The 21,332-nt window shown below is 39.8% G+C and overlaps 1 protein-coding gene across 3 annotated transcripts in view; it reads left to right on the forward strand.

Annotated features, from left to right (window-relative positions):
• Positions 1 to 21,332, forward strand: part of LPP (LIM domain containing preferred translocation partner in lipoma) — a 751,777-nt gene that overhangs the window by 231,553 nt on the left and 498,892 nt on the right. For all 3 annotated transcript variants that reach the window (XM_026455659.2, XM_026455658.2, XM_026455660.1), the window contains one exon: positions 16,472 to 16,673. In XM_026455659.2, coding sequence (XP_026311444.1) covers positions 16,481 to 16,673 — 193 coding nt within the window. In that variant the 5' untranslated portion in view covers positions 16,472 to 16,480. The remainder of the gene's footprint in view (positions 1 to 16,471; positions 16,674 to 21,332) is intronic.

The following is a 21,332-nucleotide window of genomic DNA, read 5'->3' on the forward strand; positions in this document are numbered from 1 at the left end:
ACTCCATCTCTACTAAAAATACTAAAATTAGCTGGGTGTGGTGGCAGGAGCCTATAATCCTGGCTACTCAGGAGGCTGAGGCGGGAGAATCACTTGAACCTGGGAGGAGGAGGTTGCAGCGAGCCAAGATTGTGCCTCTGCACTCTAGTCTGGGCAACAGAGTGGGACTCCGTCTCAAAAAAAAGAGAGAAATCTGTGTGAGTTGTTGCCTGAATCTTGTCTGAACCTGCCTATCCCCTTTGGGTCCTGAAATCTAACTGTGGGCGAGATCTGCCTTTGTATTTCTGTTCATCCAGGTGAGCAAACCTGGAATTTGGCCTCACTCTGTCCAGTTGTGTTCCTTCCAAGAGATAAAACTGAGAAAGTGGTGAAGTCACTCGCACAAGCCACTTTCAGATCCTTACAGGACCCACAGTATGAGATTCTGATTGTTATTATTATGGAGGTAGAAGCATCATTTTCGTGGAGCTGTGTCTCCATGTCTTTGGTGTGCCACAGTCACAGGCCTGTTCCTGCCCCTCCCTGCAATCTTTCCATTGTTGTGTGTGGTACAGGAACTGAGACAATTATGACAGAGCCGAGCTGGTTTCTCTTCTCTTTTGGACATCATTGTTTGTCACAATTCTGGTCACCATTTCTTCCCCTAGATCACCAAATTGTAAAATCACTGCTATATTTACATTTGCTTTTGCTGCCTGGGCTTAAAAGTACTATTTATAGCTTTCCTTTGAAATTCCTTTAGTAATAATCTTCCTTCATATGTATATCATTCTGTTGTTTACAAAATGCTCTTACATTTAGTGTTTCACTTCATCAGCACAAACACCCATGGGGTAAGCCAGGAAGGATTATTGTCTCCATTTTACAGGTGAGGAAATTAAGGCTCAGTGAGGCCTGGAAGGCCCTGGCCTGCAGCCACTACTGGAGCGGGTGCCAGAACTGAGTTTAGACGTTTTACTAGGTCTCTCTTGCTGTTTTCCTTTCTGTCTACAAAAACTCCTTCTCGTTTGTGAGTTTCAAAGATTTTCTTGTCTGAGACATAAGGAAATTAGTGGCTTTTCTTGAGAGATCTAAGCATTACTGCATTTGCCTAGTATTTCTTTTACTATACCTATTAGTCTGAGTACTTTAAGAGAAGCCAGTGTCTATAGATAATCTTCCTTCTTGTCAGACATGGAGGCAGAAATTTTCCAAGAAGAGAGAGACCCTGAAGACATCGTTTGTTCTCCGCTGTTCTTAACAAGCACTGCAACCACGATTTTGGATTTTTCTCCTCGAGGCTTTCTAGTTGTAGGCTACCACAGAATACTTGGGGGTCACGGATTCCTGTTCCCTTTTAAACTGTATCAGGCATGTGTGTTATGTGACCTTTGTGTACTGACCTTCAGATTTAGGGAACTGAAAATATTAGGAAGTCTTGTTAGGACTTAAATCCAAGTGAATTCCCTTATGAGTACAAAGACTCATCTGTGGAGGTGTGGAATGTTGGAGAGCAAGGGACTTTCATTCATCTAGCCCCCTCAGTTAGAAAACATGGCTAGTGAGTGATAGGGCTGAGACTAGCATGCAGAGATTAGACTAGATTCAGCTTTCTGCTGGCCTCCTCCATATCACTCAGTATTTCTGGAGTTGTAGCATGCCTCTTCCCCCTGGACTGGGAGTTCTGAGAGGGACGGCACTGGGTGTTCTCTGTGCACGGCTCTTCTCCTAGAGGTGATACAAGTGCTTTGCATAGGCACTCAGGATTTTTTTGCACGATGAATTTGAACCTGTCTCTTGTTGACAAAGTATCATTATTGGCCATCGGCAACTAAATTGTAAGGATCTTGAGAGAGTTTCAGTCAGGGTTCACTATAGGAAACAAACCACTTCAGATGTTTTAAGTGGAAGGTACTTAATACAGGGTGTTGTATAGAAGTAATTAGAAGGACTGCATGGAGGAGGATCGAGGCTGTCTCCAGAAATGAATCGCAAAACTACACAATATTATTCCATTTTCTACAATCAAGAAAGAGGAAAATAATGAAGCCACCATGGGAATTACTGAGTTCAGTAATACATCACAAAACTTGTGAAACAGAGATCAAAAGCCATAGTCAGAATGGTGGTAGCTGGACCCTGGGACGTAAGAGTCCAGCTACTTACTCTTTTTGTCACAGCTTCTTTTTGACAACCACCAGGCCAAAGACTCAGTATGAGAATGTGGATGCTGAAAAATCCCATGTCTGTGTGACCATTCTTCTAACAGAAAACAGGGCAAACAGCAGAAACATGTCTTCCATCTTACTTTGCCTCTCAGATGTCAAGCCAATTACATATATGTTTGGCAGAATTTCTTTTGCAATCAAACCTTACCTGCAAGACAGCCTGTGCAATATGGGAAGTTTGAGGGTCGATCCACCATATCTGCCACATGAAGGGTGATGGTTTTCATATTTTGAGCGTGTCTTCCATAAGACTTTGTGTGTAGTAGATGTTAAGTTGGAGTCAGAGTAACAATTACGTTCTATTACATCTCTACTTGTCAGTGTAGTTAATTATATAACAGAATGGACTGCAGCAGTTTTACTTTAGGGAATCCCTAAGGGGGGAATTCCCATTTATCAGAAAAATGCCGTAAGGAGGGAAGACCCTGAGGTGGGAGAGCATTCTCAACTGTTTTGGTTTCAAACATCTTGGAAAGTACTCCACGGAGACATGCGGTATTACAACAGATGAGTGCTCACCGTGTCTGGGGGGAGTTCTGTCTTACAAAAGCTGGCCAGCTTTCCATGCTGCTGCTCCCTCGCTGCACTGTTTTGACCCCACTTGCCTCCTCACCAGCCAAATACAAATTTTGCAATGAGAATTAATGTAAAATGGTTTCTTTCTAATAAACTAAATAGGCTTATTCTTAAAAGGAAACATAGAGGTTGTTAAATACTTGTTTTCCTCTCATTTCATGCAATCACAGTTAGTTCAACTCACAGGTCAATTATTCTTGAATTTTAACGAAAAAATTCTACATTGTCTTGGCAATAAACAGGCGAAATAGGTAAAAGAAATTTCCAAAACAAGCAGAATGAGCAACTGGGACCATCCTGGCCAGATGCTGAGGTGCATTTATAAGGCAACCCTGATTGAAAAAGGAGGTGGTGTTGGAATAGATGGGAGGCCACTGCAGTAACAAAACCCACCTAGACACAAGGCAACTGCACATGGAATTAATAGGCAATAAAAGAACCACCTTGAAATATTCCGAAATGTTGAGCCTGCACTGAATTCTTCTGACTTTTCCCTCAACTCTGTGTAACCCCTATTTAGAAACGTGAAATAATTGTTAGTAATCCCTTCCACCTTTACATTGTACCCTAGTGAATGCATTTGGATGTATTTTAGACACATTTTTTTTTTTGCTCCAAATTAAGAATCAGGCAACATATTGTCCTTCTAGTACTTGTAACCAAGTATATATTATAAAATCACTGATAATCTCATGTGTGTGGGGTCAGGTGGTAAAGATATAATTGAAGTAAATACTCTGATTTATTTTTATTTTTACTTTTTTTAAGAAAAAGTGACATTTTTGCTTCAGGAAAAAGAGGCTGAGTGAATAGGTTAGTTGATAATAGTTTCTGCTAGATTTCTGCTATATCTTGCTTTTTACCCTGAAGATTCATTTTAGTACCTTCTTTCCTTCTTAAGAGCACATGCTCCTAAAGCAGGGGAGCCCCCAAAGCCTCCTCTACTTCCCATTACTAATTGCTCTGCCCTCTTATCAACCCCGGTAATGAACTCAAAAGTATGGGAGGGCTTTAGCCATATGGAACTTCTCGGAGAGGACGTGCCTGTATTCAGGATTCACCTGGACTAAATGACCAAAGCCTCATTATCACAGTGTTTTAAGTAGGTGATTATATGAGTTATCATCAAAACTGGGACACTTTTGCAAAGGGGCACAGTTAATAATTACATCAAAACAGCAGGTATAAATTGGAGATGTATGGTCATCCTACTTATACAGAGCCTTCAAGAACAGTGTTTGAAATATGAATTAAAATGACTCAAAACCAGAGCTTAAGTCTTAGTATTTTCATGTATTTAAGTTTACCTTCTCTTTTATATAATAATCACTTGCTGGGCTCTGATGATGGGATAGCCTCTGTATTAGGCACTAGGAAAATATAGGTAAAGAAGATACCAATTTTGTTTTTTCTTCACTCACAGTATTGTAATATTTTAGAGCAGTGGGTTTTCGGTCTGGCTCATAGCATACTGGGGATCCTAGGGCAATAATGCATTTTATGCTTCCCCCAAATTAAAGTATGTTCTGCCAAAGTATGATGATTTAAATGCTCCTGTAATGGTTTTATTAATTTGTCTATTTATACTTGGGATTTTGTTTATGATTTGACATGAAGAAACCATTTATTTTGCTAAGGAAAAGTTTGAAAGCTACTAGTTTGGGCCTTAAAAATGTATATTTAATATTTGGTTATAGAGTTGTAAGGCTACTTTTTAAAAAGGGGAAGAACTAGACTGATTAAAGTTGAAACACATAAAGATGTAAACTGAGTGGGAAACAAATAAATTACCTGAAGTATATAAAGGTCTGCTATGTATTGGAGGTTTTGTGATTCTAGAGGGCACAGGTAGGACCCATAAGTGGTACTTATGGGAATAGAGGCTTCAGCTGCAGAAAACTTTCTGGCAGTCATAACTTTTCTGCTACAGAAGCGGCTGTCTTATCAGGTAGTGAGTTCCTTGTCATTGGACACGTACACGTGAACTCACAGATGGCGGGGAAGCTTCATCTTGAGCTCCACGTTAGATGAAATGTCTTCATTAACAATTGCACACTTCAAGGATGTTAACTTTCTATATTGGTGAATATTGGGTCCTTTACTACTTCCTTAAAAATATCTTATGTGTGTGTGTATTTGTGTTTTATTAGAACATTAGTTAACTGAGTATATTTTTCATGTATTTTATTTTATGTTTTTACACAGTGGTCAATAATTGATAAAAATACAGAAAGCTACTACAACAGTTCTCTCATCAAGAGAAACTTAAAAGGGATAATGTCCACTGATGGGATTCCGAAACTGATTTGAAACAGCCTGGTTCGGTTCGTTTTTACTCTGTTGCCATTGGTTAATGCTTAACCAGATTTTGTCTCTGTTTCAAAATCTGGAAATAAAAGTGGAACAACTTCCACAATGCCTTGAGAAAAAGGTCCCCAGTTGAAAATGCTTCCAATTGTTTTGCCATTAAATGTGAAGTTGCAAAACTAGCCTCTCCTACGTAATTTAAACTAGTGAGAAGCTTGCTTATTTTTCATACCATTTCAAATACTGAGAAATACTTTCTCTAGGCTCTTGGAGTTAAATAAAAATTATATTTCAGAGTATATAATGCATGACGTCGGATTTCTTTGTTTTCTAAAACTGTATCTCATGGTCCCTGAAGGTTGATAATTTATATATCTTTTACCACTTTATTTTTCTATTACTTATGGATTAAAATTTTAAATTAGCAATATACTTATATTTTGCTTTAGAATAAAGTTGATTTTTAAACACTTGTTTAGAGACAGGGTCTCATTCTATTGCCCAGGCTGGAGTGCAGTGGCACGGTCATGGCTCACTGTAACCTTGAACCCCTGGTCTCAAGTGATCCTTCCACCTCAGCCTCCTGAGTAGCTAGGATTAGAGAGGCGAGCCACCATTCCCAGCTAATTTTTTTTTTAGAAATTATTATTTTTTTTCCCAGAGACACATCTTGTTAGGTTGCCCACGCTGATCTCGAACTCCAGGCCTCGAGCAATCCAGGGTCTCCTCCCAAAGTGCTAGGATTATATGTGTGAGCCACTGCTCCCAGCTGAGCTTTTTCTGAATAGATATTTAAGATGATATGTAATTAGAGAATCAGAGATTAAACTGGAAACTTTAATTTACAATAACAATAAAATATCAATTCAATAATATTAATTTAAATTATAGGCCAGGTGTGATGATTTTAATCTCAGCACTTTGGGAGGCTGAGGTGAGAGGACCGCGTGAGCCCAGGAGTTCGAGACTAGCCTGGGCAACATAGTGAGACCTTGTCTTTACAAAAACATTTAAAAATTTGCCAGACGTTGTGGCACACCTACAGTCCCGGCTACTTTAGAGAGGCTGAGGTGGGAGAAATACTTGAGTCTGGGAGTTGCAGGCTTCATTGAGCCATGATGGTGCCACTGCTCTACAGCTCGGGCAACAGAGTGAGACCCTGTCTCTAAATAATAATAATGATAATAATAATAAAAATAACAAATAAATTATAATGTCCAAACTCAATTCAAATGCTCTAAGCTAATTTATAGTAGTTCTGATATAGGATACAAACAACACGGTTGACAGTTTTGTGAACAATATGATGTTCAAAAGGCTGAAGTATAATTGGTAACTCCCCATCTTGTTGCTATGATTACTCTTAGCAGATTATGTGGCCTGAATAAACATTGCTTCACAGTCACAAGCAATGTTATCAGATGTAAATATGTCTTAGCGTTCATCAATAGTAGACTCATATTCATTGAAGAAAAAATATAGAATTTCTACTTTTTCAAGTTATAACTAAAATTGCTTTTAAAATCTTCCTTATTTTATTGACATATCAAAATAAATATTCAATAACAGAAAAATATAAACAAAATCATTAAAAAATTAAGATAATTAGAATATCCTGAAGTGGTAGCAAAATTTCATGGCCTCACTGATGGGCATGACAGACTTGTAAATGGATATCTAAAATGGAGTGTTTACATGTTTTATTACAAGTTTGAACAAGCTGTCAGGGCAGCATAGCTAAATGAGCAGCAGTTAACTTGCAGACTTACACAGTTATTGGTAGGTTTAGAAATAGAAGATGCTAGATAACTGTTAAAGAGACTGCTAGGTCTCCTTAGAGATCATATTGGTGATTTTTCCTATCGTCACTTTTTCCTCCTGGGTGAGGGGCAAAATTTTTATGCATCTCACCTTTACAAATCCAGATTTCCATTTTTAGAAGTAGATTTACTGAACTCAAAGAGGTGCAGGCTATGGTTGCCTGTTTTCTCTTGGCCTTGAACAGAAAAGCAGTCTATTAGAATCAAGGACTAAGAAGAAACCTGCTAAAGAGCCCATTTTTTGCCACCACAGTACAGTCCACAGACTAGCGATAACATGGATCATAAGAAGTTGTGGGAGGAGATTTTGAAGATCATTATTAATTGCTTATTATTTTAGATCTGCAGAACTGAGGTCCAGAGAGAATTCACATTTTCTTGGTTACTTTGCCACATGGAACAATTCTTATCAAATGTGACCTGGAATGCAAGGTTGGGGCCATTTTTCTTCTGTGCTAATTTTCAGTGTCACGGTTGTGAACTTTCTTGGCAGAGAAATTGTTTACTTCTGTGCTCTATTCCATTGCCTTTTACCTACCCCATCTAGTTATAATCTAGCAATCAATAGAGTTACAAGCTTGTTTAATCAAACTTTCCGCCTGCAGATGCTCTTTGGAGGTAGAACACTTGGGTTTAAACCCAGCCTCTGGTATGTTCTAGCTGCTCTATTACATTGGATAAGTCTCTTCAGCTTCTCCAAATCTCGGTATTTGAATACTCAAATTAGAAGAGGTAAATTAGTTCCTCAGATTTCTCCTAGCTGGGACTCTCTGTGACCTTTTAGCTCTTAAGTAGTCTGTCCTGACTATTGTCAACCATGTCTGTGTTTTTGCTTGACTGATAGAAACTGTGGCAAACAAAAGGCCACTTAGTCAGTATTTGTTCCATTCTTAACCTTCTCTCCTGAGAGTCCTGATCTTTCAGTGCTATTGTTTCCCTGTCGGGTTGATGGTTTCCTTTTGGAGTGCCATTCTGAATCTGAAGTGAAAGTGCAGTGTGGAGGAATGTCACTGTTCTGTCTCACTTTTTCTTTTTTTTTATTGAGATGGAGTCTCACCCTGTCTCCCAGGCTGGAGTGCAGTGGCACAGCCTTGGCTCACTGCAACCTCTGCCTCCCAGGTTCAAGTGATTCTCCTGTCAGCCTCCCAAGTAGCTAGGACTACAGGCATGCCCCTCTGTAGCCGCTTAATTTTTGTACTTATATTTGAGATGGGGTTTCAACATGTTGACTATGAGGATCTTGAACTCCTGACCTCAAACGATCTGCCTGCCTTGGCCTCCCCCAAAGTGCTGGGATTACAGGTCTGAGCCCCTGGGGCCGGCCCTGTCTAACTTCTTTATCTGAGACAATGTTTACTTGTCTAGACCTGATGCTTCTCTCCCTTGCTGCTTTGTGGTTCATTTGGATCCTGAAATGCCACTGAGTTTTTCTTGTCACCTGCAGCATTGCCAAGAACAAGAAGTGCACCATTAGTGTTAATTTATTTTTTCTGGTACTCTGTGCAAGGCAGATGGACATTTAATGTGTCGATCCCAATCCTACCTTCCCTCACTCTATACTCCCTGGTCTCACAGGAGTTAAAACATAGTTTTGTAAGAAACCTTAGCTCCTTGAAATTGTGGACTTGTGGGGGAATCATGGAAACAGAGTTAGAGGGAATGGTAGTGGATATCTAATCTTTAGTGTACAGATAGGAAGGGTCACTGAGGTTCAAAGAGGTTAAGAACTAAAGTCATAGACCCAGATAGTGACTGAGCTAGATAGAAACTACGTCCAAGTCCTCTGCATCTAAGTCTAGTGCCTTTTCCAGTTTTTCCAAATGTCTCTCAGATAGCCTATATAAAGGTTTGGCATTTCTGTAGCGTTGTTCTCTCGTTACCTCTTCTGAGCAATGCCAGCTGTCCATGCAGAGAGTGGGGCACCTAGCCAGTGCTGGGCCAAAGCTATCTATAAGAAGAAGTTGAGTGAATACATTGACATTTTCAGACCATGGTAGATCCTGCTTTGCCCTTCCGGCTCTATCTGACCTGATGCTTCAGAGGAAGAGTGAATACATTTGCTGTTCAACTAACAATTGTGTGTAATTTTCAGCCTGCGTTATTCTTCAATGCTGTCTTCCCACGCTTCCACCACATGCCACAGCATATCTGCTTCTCAATTACACTGGTAGGGACTTACACCGGTTGGAAAAGGTTTGCCTAAATACTTATTTACTTGTGCATAATACATCTTGATTGATGCCTTGTTAATCTCTGAGATCAACCCAAGAATCTGTCCTTCAATGGGGAGGATAGAAGAGTCAGGGAAACAGGTGACAGAAAAAGAGAGAAAAAGAGGACTGTGCTTCCTCACTGACGAGCAAAGAGGAGAATTACAGACGATATCAAAACAAAGAGAGTTACGGATGATATAGAATCTCGCTTTACTTGGCGTTGGCTACTTGTTAAGTCAAGATCTTTCATAGACTCATAAAAGCTTGTGAGCAGAGTTGTCATTTGTACCATCTAATTCCATCACCACATTTTTCGAGAAGGACACAAGATTTCAGAGATAACGGAAGTTACACAATGGGCTCATGGCAAAGCTAAGACTAAAAGCTGGGTCTGAATTCTGAAGATCAGGCATCTTCCCACTAAATACTGAGATGTGGACAATAATGGAGAGCTGTATAGCCCAGAGGGGAACCATGTTCCCAGTTCCAGTTCCATGTTGTACCAGTTTAATGGATGATTAGGAAAACAGTTTTGAAATTCCAGGAAGGTACTGACTTTTGTATAAAGAGAACGTTTAAAAAAAACCTTCAAAGTTATAGGCGAGTGTTATTTAAATTGTAACGGCTTGTTTAAATGAAGAAAATGTTGCTAAGGGACATGAATGCTAAACGTTAGTCTGCCATCAGCTGCTTCTGATATTTAAGTCAAATAGTCCCTCAGTTCTGTAGTGTTAATGTATGTCTCTTTTCTAATACCATTCATTTATTCAGTGCACACTGACCAAGTGCTAGGCCTTGAATTAGTTGCCAGGAAGATGTAGGGACTAATACAATATCATTTAAATATTAAAAGAAATGCTCTAAATCAGTTGTTCTCAACGCTTGGATCAGAGTATATACATAAAGATTCCCGTATGAGGTTAGTGTGCAGACTGTTTTGATAAACACTACCCTAAGCTTATTGCAATGGATGTTAGATAATACCATGTAACAGTTGTTTGTTTTTCAGTTTTGGTAATCTATATAAATCTTTTTAGAAGAGTGGCACACTGATTTGGAGGAAAAAAAGGAAAATATGACCAAACACTACTTCTTTCTGTTTTTGTGGATGACAGTGACTTGGCATTCACATGGTATCCTGAGAGAGGCTTAGTAGCTTTGTTAGTATTGTCAGTTGGCCTATGGCCCTAAGTTTTCCCACCTATATGGGGTGGTTCCTGGTTATCACAAATCCTTTTGTAGTTATTTGTATTCTGTTGTGCCTTGATTTTTTTTTTTTTTTTTTTTTTTTTTTTGGTCTGTTGACTGTTGGCTTCATTACTTTGTGGTCCTGTGGCTTATTATGATTAGATTTGAGGGTACAGAATAGAGAAAACATTATGGCAAGTAGAATTCAAGAGCTGGAATGGAAATAATAAGAGCAAAAACAACTGTGAAGTGCTGATTTCCTTTGATTTGTGGTGTCTTCCTTTCTTCTCCAAATAAGGAGGTAATACAGAGTGAGGACCGGAGAGATTTGGAGTCAAAGATCTGTGTCCCAGCTTCAGCTTTGCTGTTCGTTAGCTGTGTATCCTTGAGCAAGTTATTCAACCTCTTGCAGTCTTACTTTCTTGATTTGCTAGATGTGGGTAATGATAACGCTACCTCATATGGCAGTCAGGATGACTGTGTGGCCATTGAGAAATTGTTTGACATATAATAAATCTTCAATAAACACTTGTTATTTATTGTCAGTCTCTAGTCTTCTTAGGATGGCTGGGGGAAAAGACAGAAGAGCAGCAGAGAAGTTGATAAGTGAAACCTCTTAGGTTCTTCTTAATTGCTTGCGTTTGACAATTTCTGAAAGAGCAACGCTGAGGAAGCAGCAGCTCCCCAGTTCTCTTCAGCAGTAGGCATCTTGCTTAAAGGAGGGCCATTGCTCTTGCTTTCCTGTCTGCTGATGGTGGTTGTGTATTCTCAGAGCCTCTCTGGAAATCTTCCCTTTCACTTCTTGCTTTCATGATGATTATGAGCTTCGAGTGAAACCTATCTAGAATGAGGGGAAGTAAGAGCAGTGTGAATCTTGGTCCAGCAACACCAGTTTTCACCACTGCTTATCTTTGTGTTTACATGGGTCTCTCTGAGAAGCCAAGAAGCCCCGGTGATACGTGCTAGTTCATCTGTTCATTAAACTTGTGAAGTTTCATCAAACCCATTTATCGAAATGAAGAGCTGTAATTAAGATTTTAGAGAAAGAAAGCACTCGAGAATATTAGAGCTGATTGGGACTTTACAGGTATTCATTTTGCAAATGAGTAAAGGTCACACTGGTATAACTGAGACTAGAACTGGGGCCACAGGGACTCTATGTCTATACTATTGGATTGATCACTTTCCTTGGCTCCATCCTACATGATTTAATTTTTAACACCTGGAATTTTCACTCTTGTTATCTTCCTGTTCAAGGATAAAAGCTCTAGATTCTCATCTTTATCTTACCTTTATATAAGACCTTTAAAAGGCAGGACTCATGTTGTCTTTTAAAACTTTCCCCTAACTATTCTCTCTGAATCCCTCATTTTGGTACCACTGGTCTGATCCCTGTCCTACAGAAATGCCTTGCTTCATACCCAGGCTCACAGTATTATTTCTAATCTTTGCCCTTGTTACTCCAGTTTTCTTTTATTTACTCATCATTCAAAGTCCTGGTTAAGGGCTACCTCTGCCAAGCTTATGCTAGCTTTTCTGACATCCCCCAAGATTTTTCATGTGCTTTCTGTGTTACTGTCTTTCTCTTTTCACATTTATAAATATTTCTTCCTCAAATAGGCTTTGAGCTCTTTGAGTAAAGAGTAAGAATCTGATTCATCTATAGCTCCAGTGCCAGGCAAATAAATTCATTCATTCATTAAATTAACAGACATTTTTATTGAGTACCTATCATGTGTAGGCCCTGGGATTATAAAATGGTAAATATTTCCACTCTCAAGGATTTGAGAGTTTAGTTTGGGAAAAAGGCAAGCAGATGGGCAGGGTACCATGTGATGAATATGTGACAACAGTATGTAGATGCTGTGGAATTGTACTATAAGGATATATAACTTGAACTGTAGGATATAGTGTAAGATTTACCTTCAAGGACTAGTAGAAAGTAATGCTTATGATCTAAATTGATGCATAGTACATTGGAAGTCATTTTTAGACAAGAAGTAGCTTGGTTAAGAGAGAGGAGAGATCAAACCTAGGAAAAAAATGGTGAATTTCTCTCAGAAAGTACTGCAAAATGACCTCAGAATAAATAGAAAACTACTGCTACTATCATAGAAGTTACTGATAATATGATTAATATCTGTTAAAGGAAGATATAGTTAGATGACTTTATGCTGAATTTGGATAACCTTTAAAAAACCAGATAATTCCAATGAAGTTACTAAATAACCCAGACAGTAGAGGAGGTTGGAGAAAACTCCCCTATCAAAACCTAATCATGATAAGTAAAACAGGCAGAAAAAATGCTATAAAATGCTCTTTATTATGATTATATGTACACAAATTATAAATAAAATAGCCTAGTTAATTCATTAATATATCAAAACACAACTGTAACGAAGGATTTATTCTAGGCGTGCAAAGATGGTTCAATATCTAGGCTTTATCAACATATTTCATTACATCATCAAATTAAGGGAGGGAAAAAGAGGTTAATGCATCAGTGGTTGCTAAAGAGGGCACTGCAGCTGTGACTAGATAAGATTTTATTCCACAAATGCAAAGATAGTTCAATATCTGGAAATCTATCAGCATGCTTCATTACATCACCAAATTAAGGAAAGTAAAAAGAGATGATTGTATCAGTGAATGCTATAGCAATTCTAGAAAGATATGAGTAACTAAGAAAGGGTAATGGTCATTCATTGACCCATTTCTGTGTAAGATAGTTGTGTAAGGGCTTCTTGCCTAGGCATTGTGACAGTATAGTGAGACTACTTGGAGTTTTCAGCTTGTTGGGACATGTAGGCAGGTAAATAAATGACTTCCTTGTGGACTGTTTTAAGTATGCAGAAAGTAGTAAAGAGCCCAGAAAAAGGAATTAAGCTTCTCTTCTTTGGAGGAGTTAGGGAAATGTTCACAAAGTTAGAGACGTTTGAGCTGGGACAATATAAAAATATAGGGCTTGGTAGAAAGTGAAAAGAGGTAAACGGCATTGTTGATGTTGAACACAGCATGAGCAAGGGTTCAGAATCATGAAAACTTATTATAAATCCTGGGAATGGTGTCACTGGGTCACTGCTGACATGCAGAAGAATGCTGAGAGAAGACACTGAAAAGGTCATCTGCAAACAATGATTAGTCAGAAGATGGGCCTTTCGGGAGGAGTAGCTCCAGGTGTTTCTTCATGGAGGGCAGCACACGGGTAATTTATGATGCTGGGAGACAACTGAAATGACTGTGGAGCCAATGATTTGCATATTGATGCTTAAATTTTATTTATAGTCTCCCAGAAATTGCCTATTTCTTTATATCTGTGCTATATCTGAAAAGCCAAGATGATGCAGTCAGTCAGTAACTTGGGATTGCTGTGAAAAATGTGAATCTTTGCTTTAGAAACTACTGCCTCCCATATTAACCAATTTTAAACCTTTTATTGTAAAATGACGTTAGATTTATAGAGACCTTTGGAGGACAGTATTAAGCCATTTAAAAAATTATAATTAACATTTATACTACAAACGTGCTTAATGCATTAAAAGTTTCAAACCTTTACTTGATCCCTTTTATTTCACACTTATATTCACTTTAGTCATACTGAAAGCAAACCAGTCACTTTTATCACTTTTATCCCAATTTAGTAGAAGACCAAGCCTCAATTAAAAGCAAAAGCAAAACCAAAATTGGCATTTCTCAGCCGTGTGAGATGGGTTTGGTTTTGGTATTTAGAAAAAAAATCATCTCAAGTTATTCCAAATGTGTAGCTAAATTTAAAAACCATGAGTAAAACAGACATTCATTGGTTGTTTTTCTATATTGGTTTTGTGCTAGGCCTTAATGGTAGTTTATAAATGTGTAAAATATGGTCCTTACCCTTTTAAGGAACTCCCAGTTTAGCAAGTATATGTGTGTCTTTGTGTGTGTGTATATATATACATGTATGTATGTGTGTGTATATATGAATATGTAAAAGGTACAGGGGAAGAAAAAGAAAAGAAAGGCCCTGTAACCAGAGTGAAAAGCCAGTACCATCACTGGCTTCAATAGCAATGTGTCCTGATTCCCAGTTTAGAGTCTTTGTCATTGATTCATGTTATCCTCATCTTTTAAGAAAATTGTACATCAAGCTGTTCTTCCAAGCAAGATGGTCATAAAATTGCCATTGACTTTCTATAAGAATAGAGGCATCTTTTTTTCTCACTTTACATAGCACTTTACACTATAAAAAGTACTTTAATATCATCTCATTGGTTGCCATAAAAATTCTGAGAGTTAAGGAAGACAGAGGTTTATATGTTTGTTTGTTTGTTTTTTGAGAGAAGGTCTCCCTCTGTTGACCAAGCTGGAGTGCAGTGGTGCAATCACAGCTTACCACAGCCTCAGTCTCCCAGGCTCAAGTGATCCTCCAACCTCAGCCTCTTGAGTAGCTGGAACGACAGGTGTGCACTATTATATCCCACTAATTTTTTAATTTTTTGTAGAGACCGAGTCTCGTTCTATTGCCCAGGCTGTTCTCAAACTCCAGGCCTCAAGTGCCTTGCCCTCCAAAGTTCTGGGATTAGAGGTGTGAGCCATTGTGCTTGGCTGAGTCCTCTGAGAGAGTGAAACTATCTGAGGCTCTAGAGGAGATGCTGTTCAAAGTCATGCCACTTGTTGGTGGTGTGGACTGATGTTAATGTCCAGGCAACACTCTTTCCCAGCTCTCCCCTCCACCCTGTCTCCCTGTTACTGTGCCATGTACTGAGGCCTTTGATTTCCGCGTTCTGATGCTCTTTGTCTTTATAGACATCTGCAGGTAATCATGTAGCCCTCTTAATTAATTCGGTTCCATTAATAAATTAGTAGGTGGCTTTTGGGCTGGGGGCGGGTACAGGGTGCCTTCCGGGTGTCCCTGTGCTGGAGAGCTCTTGCAATCAGGCTTGGAGAGCCCTCCTCGGCAGCAGCCTCTGAGTCTCATCCCCAGCAGGCAGGCTGACTGGAGAGGTGTTTGGCTTACCCTGACAGAGGAGACATTTCCTTTCTTCAAATGGTATGTGCAATCTGATCGGAGCAGCATCTGGGCTGATCTGATTGTTCCCTCCTAGTTTCAGTGAGCTTTTCGTGAAGGTCCAACATGGTCTCAGCTCAGCATACATGTTGATGGGCATTTCTTTGTTGTGCAGGGCTGACCTTTGCATTACATGTGTTGAATATTCTATCGTCTGGCCCTAAATTCCAATAATTGTCCCAGACATTGTGACAACCAATATGCCCCTCTTCCCCTTTTCCACGTGCCCCTTGGTGGGGACCAGAGCTGCTCCTGCAGATGGGTCATTTAAAAGTGTCCTGCCAGGTATCTGTTAAACCCTTGTTTCCAAAATAAACTTTCAGTGGTTCCTTAATAACTGAAGAATAAACTCAACTGTGGCTGCTAAGCTGTCTGTGCTTTGGTTTCAACCCACCTTTTAGTTCTTTTGCTTGCTACTTTCTGCTATTCCCCCTCCAAGCACACTAAACGTAAATGCTGTGTACTTCTCTGCCTATATATTTTGCTAACATTTTTCAGGCTCAACCCTACTTAGCACTCAAACCCAGTCTGTATATCACCTCATCAATAAAATCTTGTTAATTCTGCCCCTACCAAGAAGTGAACCTATGTTTTTCTGCATCTCAGCAACACTTGTTCTTAACCTCACTTAGGTAACTTAGCACTTCATTTAGGCATAACCATTTAATTGGAGAGATAATTAATTTAATAGATTATTAATAAAATTCAAGCTCTTTTCCATTCTCCTACCATAAAAACTCCTTCAAGTTAGGAACCATTTCTTATTCATATCCATTTCCCAAGAGTGCTAGGCACTAAAATAGTTGACTATTGGAAGGGAGATATTCAAGTTTGAGGGAGTGTTCTCTTACTGCTCCTCCATCTCTTTCTCTCTTTCTCCTTTTCCTCTCCTTCCTCCTCTTCCTGTCCTCCCTCCTCTTCCTCCTCCTCTTTCTACTCATGATTTCTCTGCCTCTTCATTTTTCCTTTTTCCATTTTCTTTCATCCTTCGTTCCAGAGAACTTTATCAAGATTCTTTTAGTATGGATTAAGATGAAGTAGCCATGAAATGAGGAGTACTGTCTTCATTTCCATGCTTCTATAACAACAGTGTTCGTTTCTTTTTCATTGCAGATTCCAACAATGTCTCACCCATCTTGGCTGCCACCCAAAAGCACTGGTGAGCCCCTCGGCCATGTGCCTGCACGGATGGAGACCACCCATTCCTTTGGGAACCCCAGCATTTCAGTGTCTACACAACAGCCACCCAAAAAGTTTGCACCAGTAGTTGCTCCAAAACCTAAGTACAATCCATACAAACAACCTGGAGGTGAGGGTAAGTGCTGGGATTTCAGAGTTGGTTACTTGGAGTAGGAAAATTCAATGTTGTATAGGTGATTTGTAGTACAAAGTTGTGTCAGAAAAAGGTAGTTTGTGAATTCACAGCGTGGTTGTCATAGGCTACTAAAAGTAAAGGAGCCCCTGGAAATAGTCTAGACCAACCTCCCCTTTTAGGAAAAAGACTTTTTATGGGTTATATGGCTATGATTACATAGTGAAATGGGGTTAGAGCTCAAACTAGAAATCTGGCCTCTTTAGTCACAGCTCAATGCCTTTCTACTGCATTATCTTCCACCTCCAGCTCATTCTCTTGTAGGGTTTTAGCTACCAGACAGTCATCCCTCCCACTTGCTGTTGGACAAATGTCCGTCCGCAAATGCTGCCAAGCAGTAGTCCAACCAGACACTTATACAAAGTGAATCTAATAAAGTGCATGGAATTGTTTACCTCCTCTGGCTGGTTTTCTTCCCTTAGGCTGCTGAAGGATAAAGTTGTCTAGAGTGTTCTGTGAGATTTGCATTTGTTAAATCTCCCAGACAAATTTGAGTGAAGCCTAGTTTCAGGGGTTTTAATAACAATGCAGTCAGTTTACATCATGTCGAGTTTGAAGGTCTGCGTGAGCTCCAGCTCTCGTGTATATGTGTGTGTATACACTCACACACGAAGCCTTGGGGGCAGTATAAATGGTACCGTACTCTGGTTGAAAAGGTTCCATATTTTTACCAACGAATGCTAGCAGCTTATTCAAACTCAAGAAACAATAGCTTAAAAAAACAAAAACAAACAAACAAACAAACAAAAAAGCAAGAATAGGAGCTGAGAGAGAAGAGGCAGTGAAAGGAGATTTAACTCCCTTTGTTTTCTGTCCCTGTCCCACCATTAAAAAAATTAATATCTTACCCCTCTCCGTGATGTTTCCAGTTGCTTCTTGAATGACATTAATGTTTGTTTTGTCAATATTGCTTGCAGGTGTTTCACACTCTGTGATATAGTCCAGTCCTCCTCTTTTCTTTCCTGTCCTCTCCTGCACCCAGGAAACACTTTGCTAGTCTATTAGTATTTTGGGTCGGGTGCCAGAAGCCTAGTTCAGATGTCTGGCTTGTGTAAGGTGAACACCTAGGCTGGGGGCTAGAGAGGATCAGGCTTCAGCATGCATGACTAAGCTGCAGCTGTGGATCGTTGAGTATCCTGAGCCTCAGAAAGTGCAAGAACAAGACCTTCAGAAAGCTGCTCTTGAAAAACAATAAATGAAGCCTTTGGTGCTGTACTAATCTCTATAGCACTCCATGATGTTTTATTGCCTTAGAAGGAGACTGCATCGTTGCAATTTATCAATCACTTAGTGGAACTGGCTTTCTTTGACTCATTCTTCTTTAGTGATTTCAGGGCTTGGGAATGGGATGAATGGGATCTGGAAGAGAATCTTTCTTCATAGGGACAGGAGGAGCCATATGTTGGCTTCCTCATTTATGATTTTTTTTTTTTTTTTTTTGAGATGAAATTTCACTCTCATTGTCCAGGCTGGAGTGCAATGGCGTGATCTTGACTCACTGCAACCTCCGACTCCCGGATTCAAGTGATTCTCAGCCTCACCCTCCCGAATAGCTGGATTATAGGCATTCACCACCGTGCCCGGCTAATTTTGTATTTTCAGTAGAGATGGGGTTTCTCCATGTTGGTCAGGCTCATCTCGAACTCCTGACCTCAGGTGATCCGCCAACCTCGGCCTCCCAAAGGGCTGGGATTACAGGCGTGAGCCACCGTGCCTGGCCCTCATTTATGTTTTTAATGTTTCCCTTTGTCATCTCACTAAGGGCATTGTTATTTTGTCTCCTAATTTCTGGGGAAAGCTTCAGTGAGCCTCCCTCTAATCTGAACAGAATAGAGACATGTCCAGTTGTAGAGCAGAAGGCAAAGGTGTGAGGAAGTCTTTGTAGATATGAGAGTTCTTATAGGCCTGAGCCTTATGGTGAGGGCAGATCCTATATTAGGAGGGCTAATAAATGGCATATATAAGATAGGGAGAAGAGAAGCATATAGTGGCCTCCCTTTAGACTCCTTTACTGTGAATTTGACATGCCCTCCCTGTACTATGTGTGGTTCACCCACTGTCTTATTCTCTAGGAACAGAGAAGTGATTTGTTTGCATGCTCGGCAGCGCACAGTCCTTGGTCCCCTCTCAACATGTCACCCCACATGTTTTCGTTACCTGCTAAAATTCTGTTTGTATCACTTTCTCCAAAATGTCTAGGTGTGGCCTAAATCAGAAGTAATTACTCCCTTGCCCGAGTTTCCACATCTTATTCTTTGACCTATCCAAATTTCTACTACTTTTGTTATTGCTCCCGCTTACATTCTGTCCCATATTGAACATGTAGTATGTGCCAGGCTCTTTGCTTTCTCATTATTGTTTTATTGCCTTATTATGTAACCCTACAAAATGTTTTTTTTTTTTTTTTTTTCTTATAAAGAAATGGAAGCTTAAAGGAGGTGACATCCTCTATGATTTGTTTGGAGTATGTTCCTGAACTAAGGCTGCTGTCCATATCCAGCATGCGATACTGCTTGTCCTTCTATTCACAGCACGTGTGGCACCAAGCCCCATATTACAGTGATACGTCCCTGCGTCCCTTATAAGAATATATATAAGCTTTGCTTCCTCACTGAAGCAACAAGACATGGTTTCTCACTCGTCCTTATGTTCCTCATAGCTCATATTATGCTACTGTGTTTTTAGTAGGAATGGTTGCATATGGTCAAATGTATGTCTGTGTGTTCTTATGTATGCATATATATTTGGATGGCTGGCGGATGGCTGGCTGGGTGAGTGCACTGCTCAGTAATGCTTCTCCAAAGCAGTTTGGAATATGGTATAACTCAGTCTTTTGTTTTCTGAAATTTTGGTTCTCTCTTGCATTTCTGCCAATTCTCACTCTTTTTCTCTCTCCCCCTCTCTCTAAATATAATAACCTTTACCTTTTCTGAATATGCAAGAGAAGAAATTTTCCTTTAATATGTAAGTTAAAGACAAATCTTGGGAACAGTTTATGGACATTCAGACTTTTTAAAATAGAAGCTACATTTCTGCATCTGCTGTATGACACGAAGATGTATCCATGTATTTGTTGGAAGTAGATTTGCTTTTCTTTATATTTAATTTAAATGTTATCAGTGCATTCTGTTACTCTGAACATTTTTGTAACTTATGTCTATTGTGTTTAAATGTTTACACATTTTAAAAGTTTATAACCATTCTTTTTCTTTTCTTTTTTTCGTTCAGAATGTTCTATACTCTTAGTGAAATTCCCAAGATAGTAGGTAGCACAGGTTTTATTGCCAGGATGCATTGGTGATAACAGCTTATGCTCTGTATTGCCTCAGCTCATGCTGTTTTTTGCTTTTAGCATGTACTTGTCCCCCAGTTTCCTGCTTCTACAGTCTTTCAATTCATTGCTTAAAAGTTGACCTTCACGACCGGCGGGGCGCGGTGGCTCACGCCTGTAATCCCAGCACTTTGGGAGGCCGAGGCGGGAGGATCACAAGGTCAGGAGATCGAGACCACAGTGAAACCCCGTCTCTACTAAAAATACAAAAAATTAGCCGGGCGCAGTGGCGGGCGCCTGTAGTCCCAGCTACTCAGGAGGCTGAGGCAGGAGAATGGCGGGAACCCGGGAGGCGGAGCTTGCAGTGAGCTGAGATCCGGCCACTGCACTCCAGCCTGGGCCACAGAGCGAGACTCCGTCTCAAAAAAAAAAAAAAAAAAAAGTTGACCTTCACAAAGCTCAACCACAAACGCAGAAAGTTAGAACTAATAGAAATCACGCAACCCATCTTGTTCTGATGTAAATGTGAAAACTGCAGTCTAGAAAGTGTAAGTTATTTGTTCAGAGAAGCACAGTCTGCTCCGAACCGAGTTGGCACTCAAGTCTTTTCCCTCTAACTCTAGAGTTATCCCAAACCTTGTACTATATTATAATGGCAAACTGTTATTTACTACCCTATAACCTCATGCATTGTATACAGTTCTTACGACAATGTGTTTTTAATAGATTTGCTTGTATATGCACCTGTGTTCTCTAATGGAGTCTGAACTTTGAGACTCATGGGCTGCCTGATTCATGCCTTTTCCCTCAATGGCACCTAGCAGGATACCTGACACATACTAGGGACTCAATAGTGTGTGCAGAACTGAATTAATTGATAAAGCACAGTAATATAAACCTACTTCTCCAGATACATGTTCTAGGTTCTTAGCGACTTATGAGACACTGTGGTTCTGCAGCTTCGACCTATGTCTTTGAATTACTTTTCCTTCCAAGCCCGTTCTTTGAGCTTACATTTCTGACCTTGGTGTTATATCTGTAATCTCTGGAGTTTGCTTTCCCATGTTTTAATTCTGACTGTGAAAGTAGACAAATACCCACATGTTTTCCACATCAACTGGTCTTTCTGGGGCGCCCATATTTATATATATAGTTTTTTAAATTAAAAAAAAATTTTTTTAGTTAAATAGCTGTTGGAGAACAGGTGGTTTTTGCTTACACGGAGAAGTTATGTAGTGGTGATTTCTGAGATTTCGGTGTGCCTGTTGCCTGAGCAGTGTACGCTATAGTCTTTTATCCCTCGCATCCTTCCCACCCTTCATCCTGAGTCC

Source organism: Piliocolobus tephrosceles, chromosome 2 (genome assembly GCF_002776525.5).
Source record: "Piliocolobus tephrosceles isolate RC106 chromosome 2, ASM277652v3, whole genome shotgun sequence".
NCBI classification, from domain to species: domain Eukaryota; kingdom Metazoa; phylum Chordata; class Mammalia; order Primates; family Cercopithecidae; genus Piliocolobus; species Piliocolobus tephrosceles.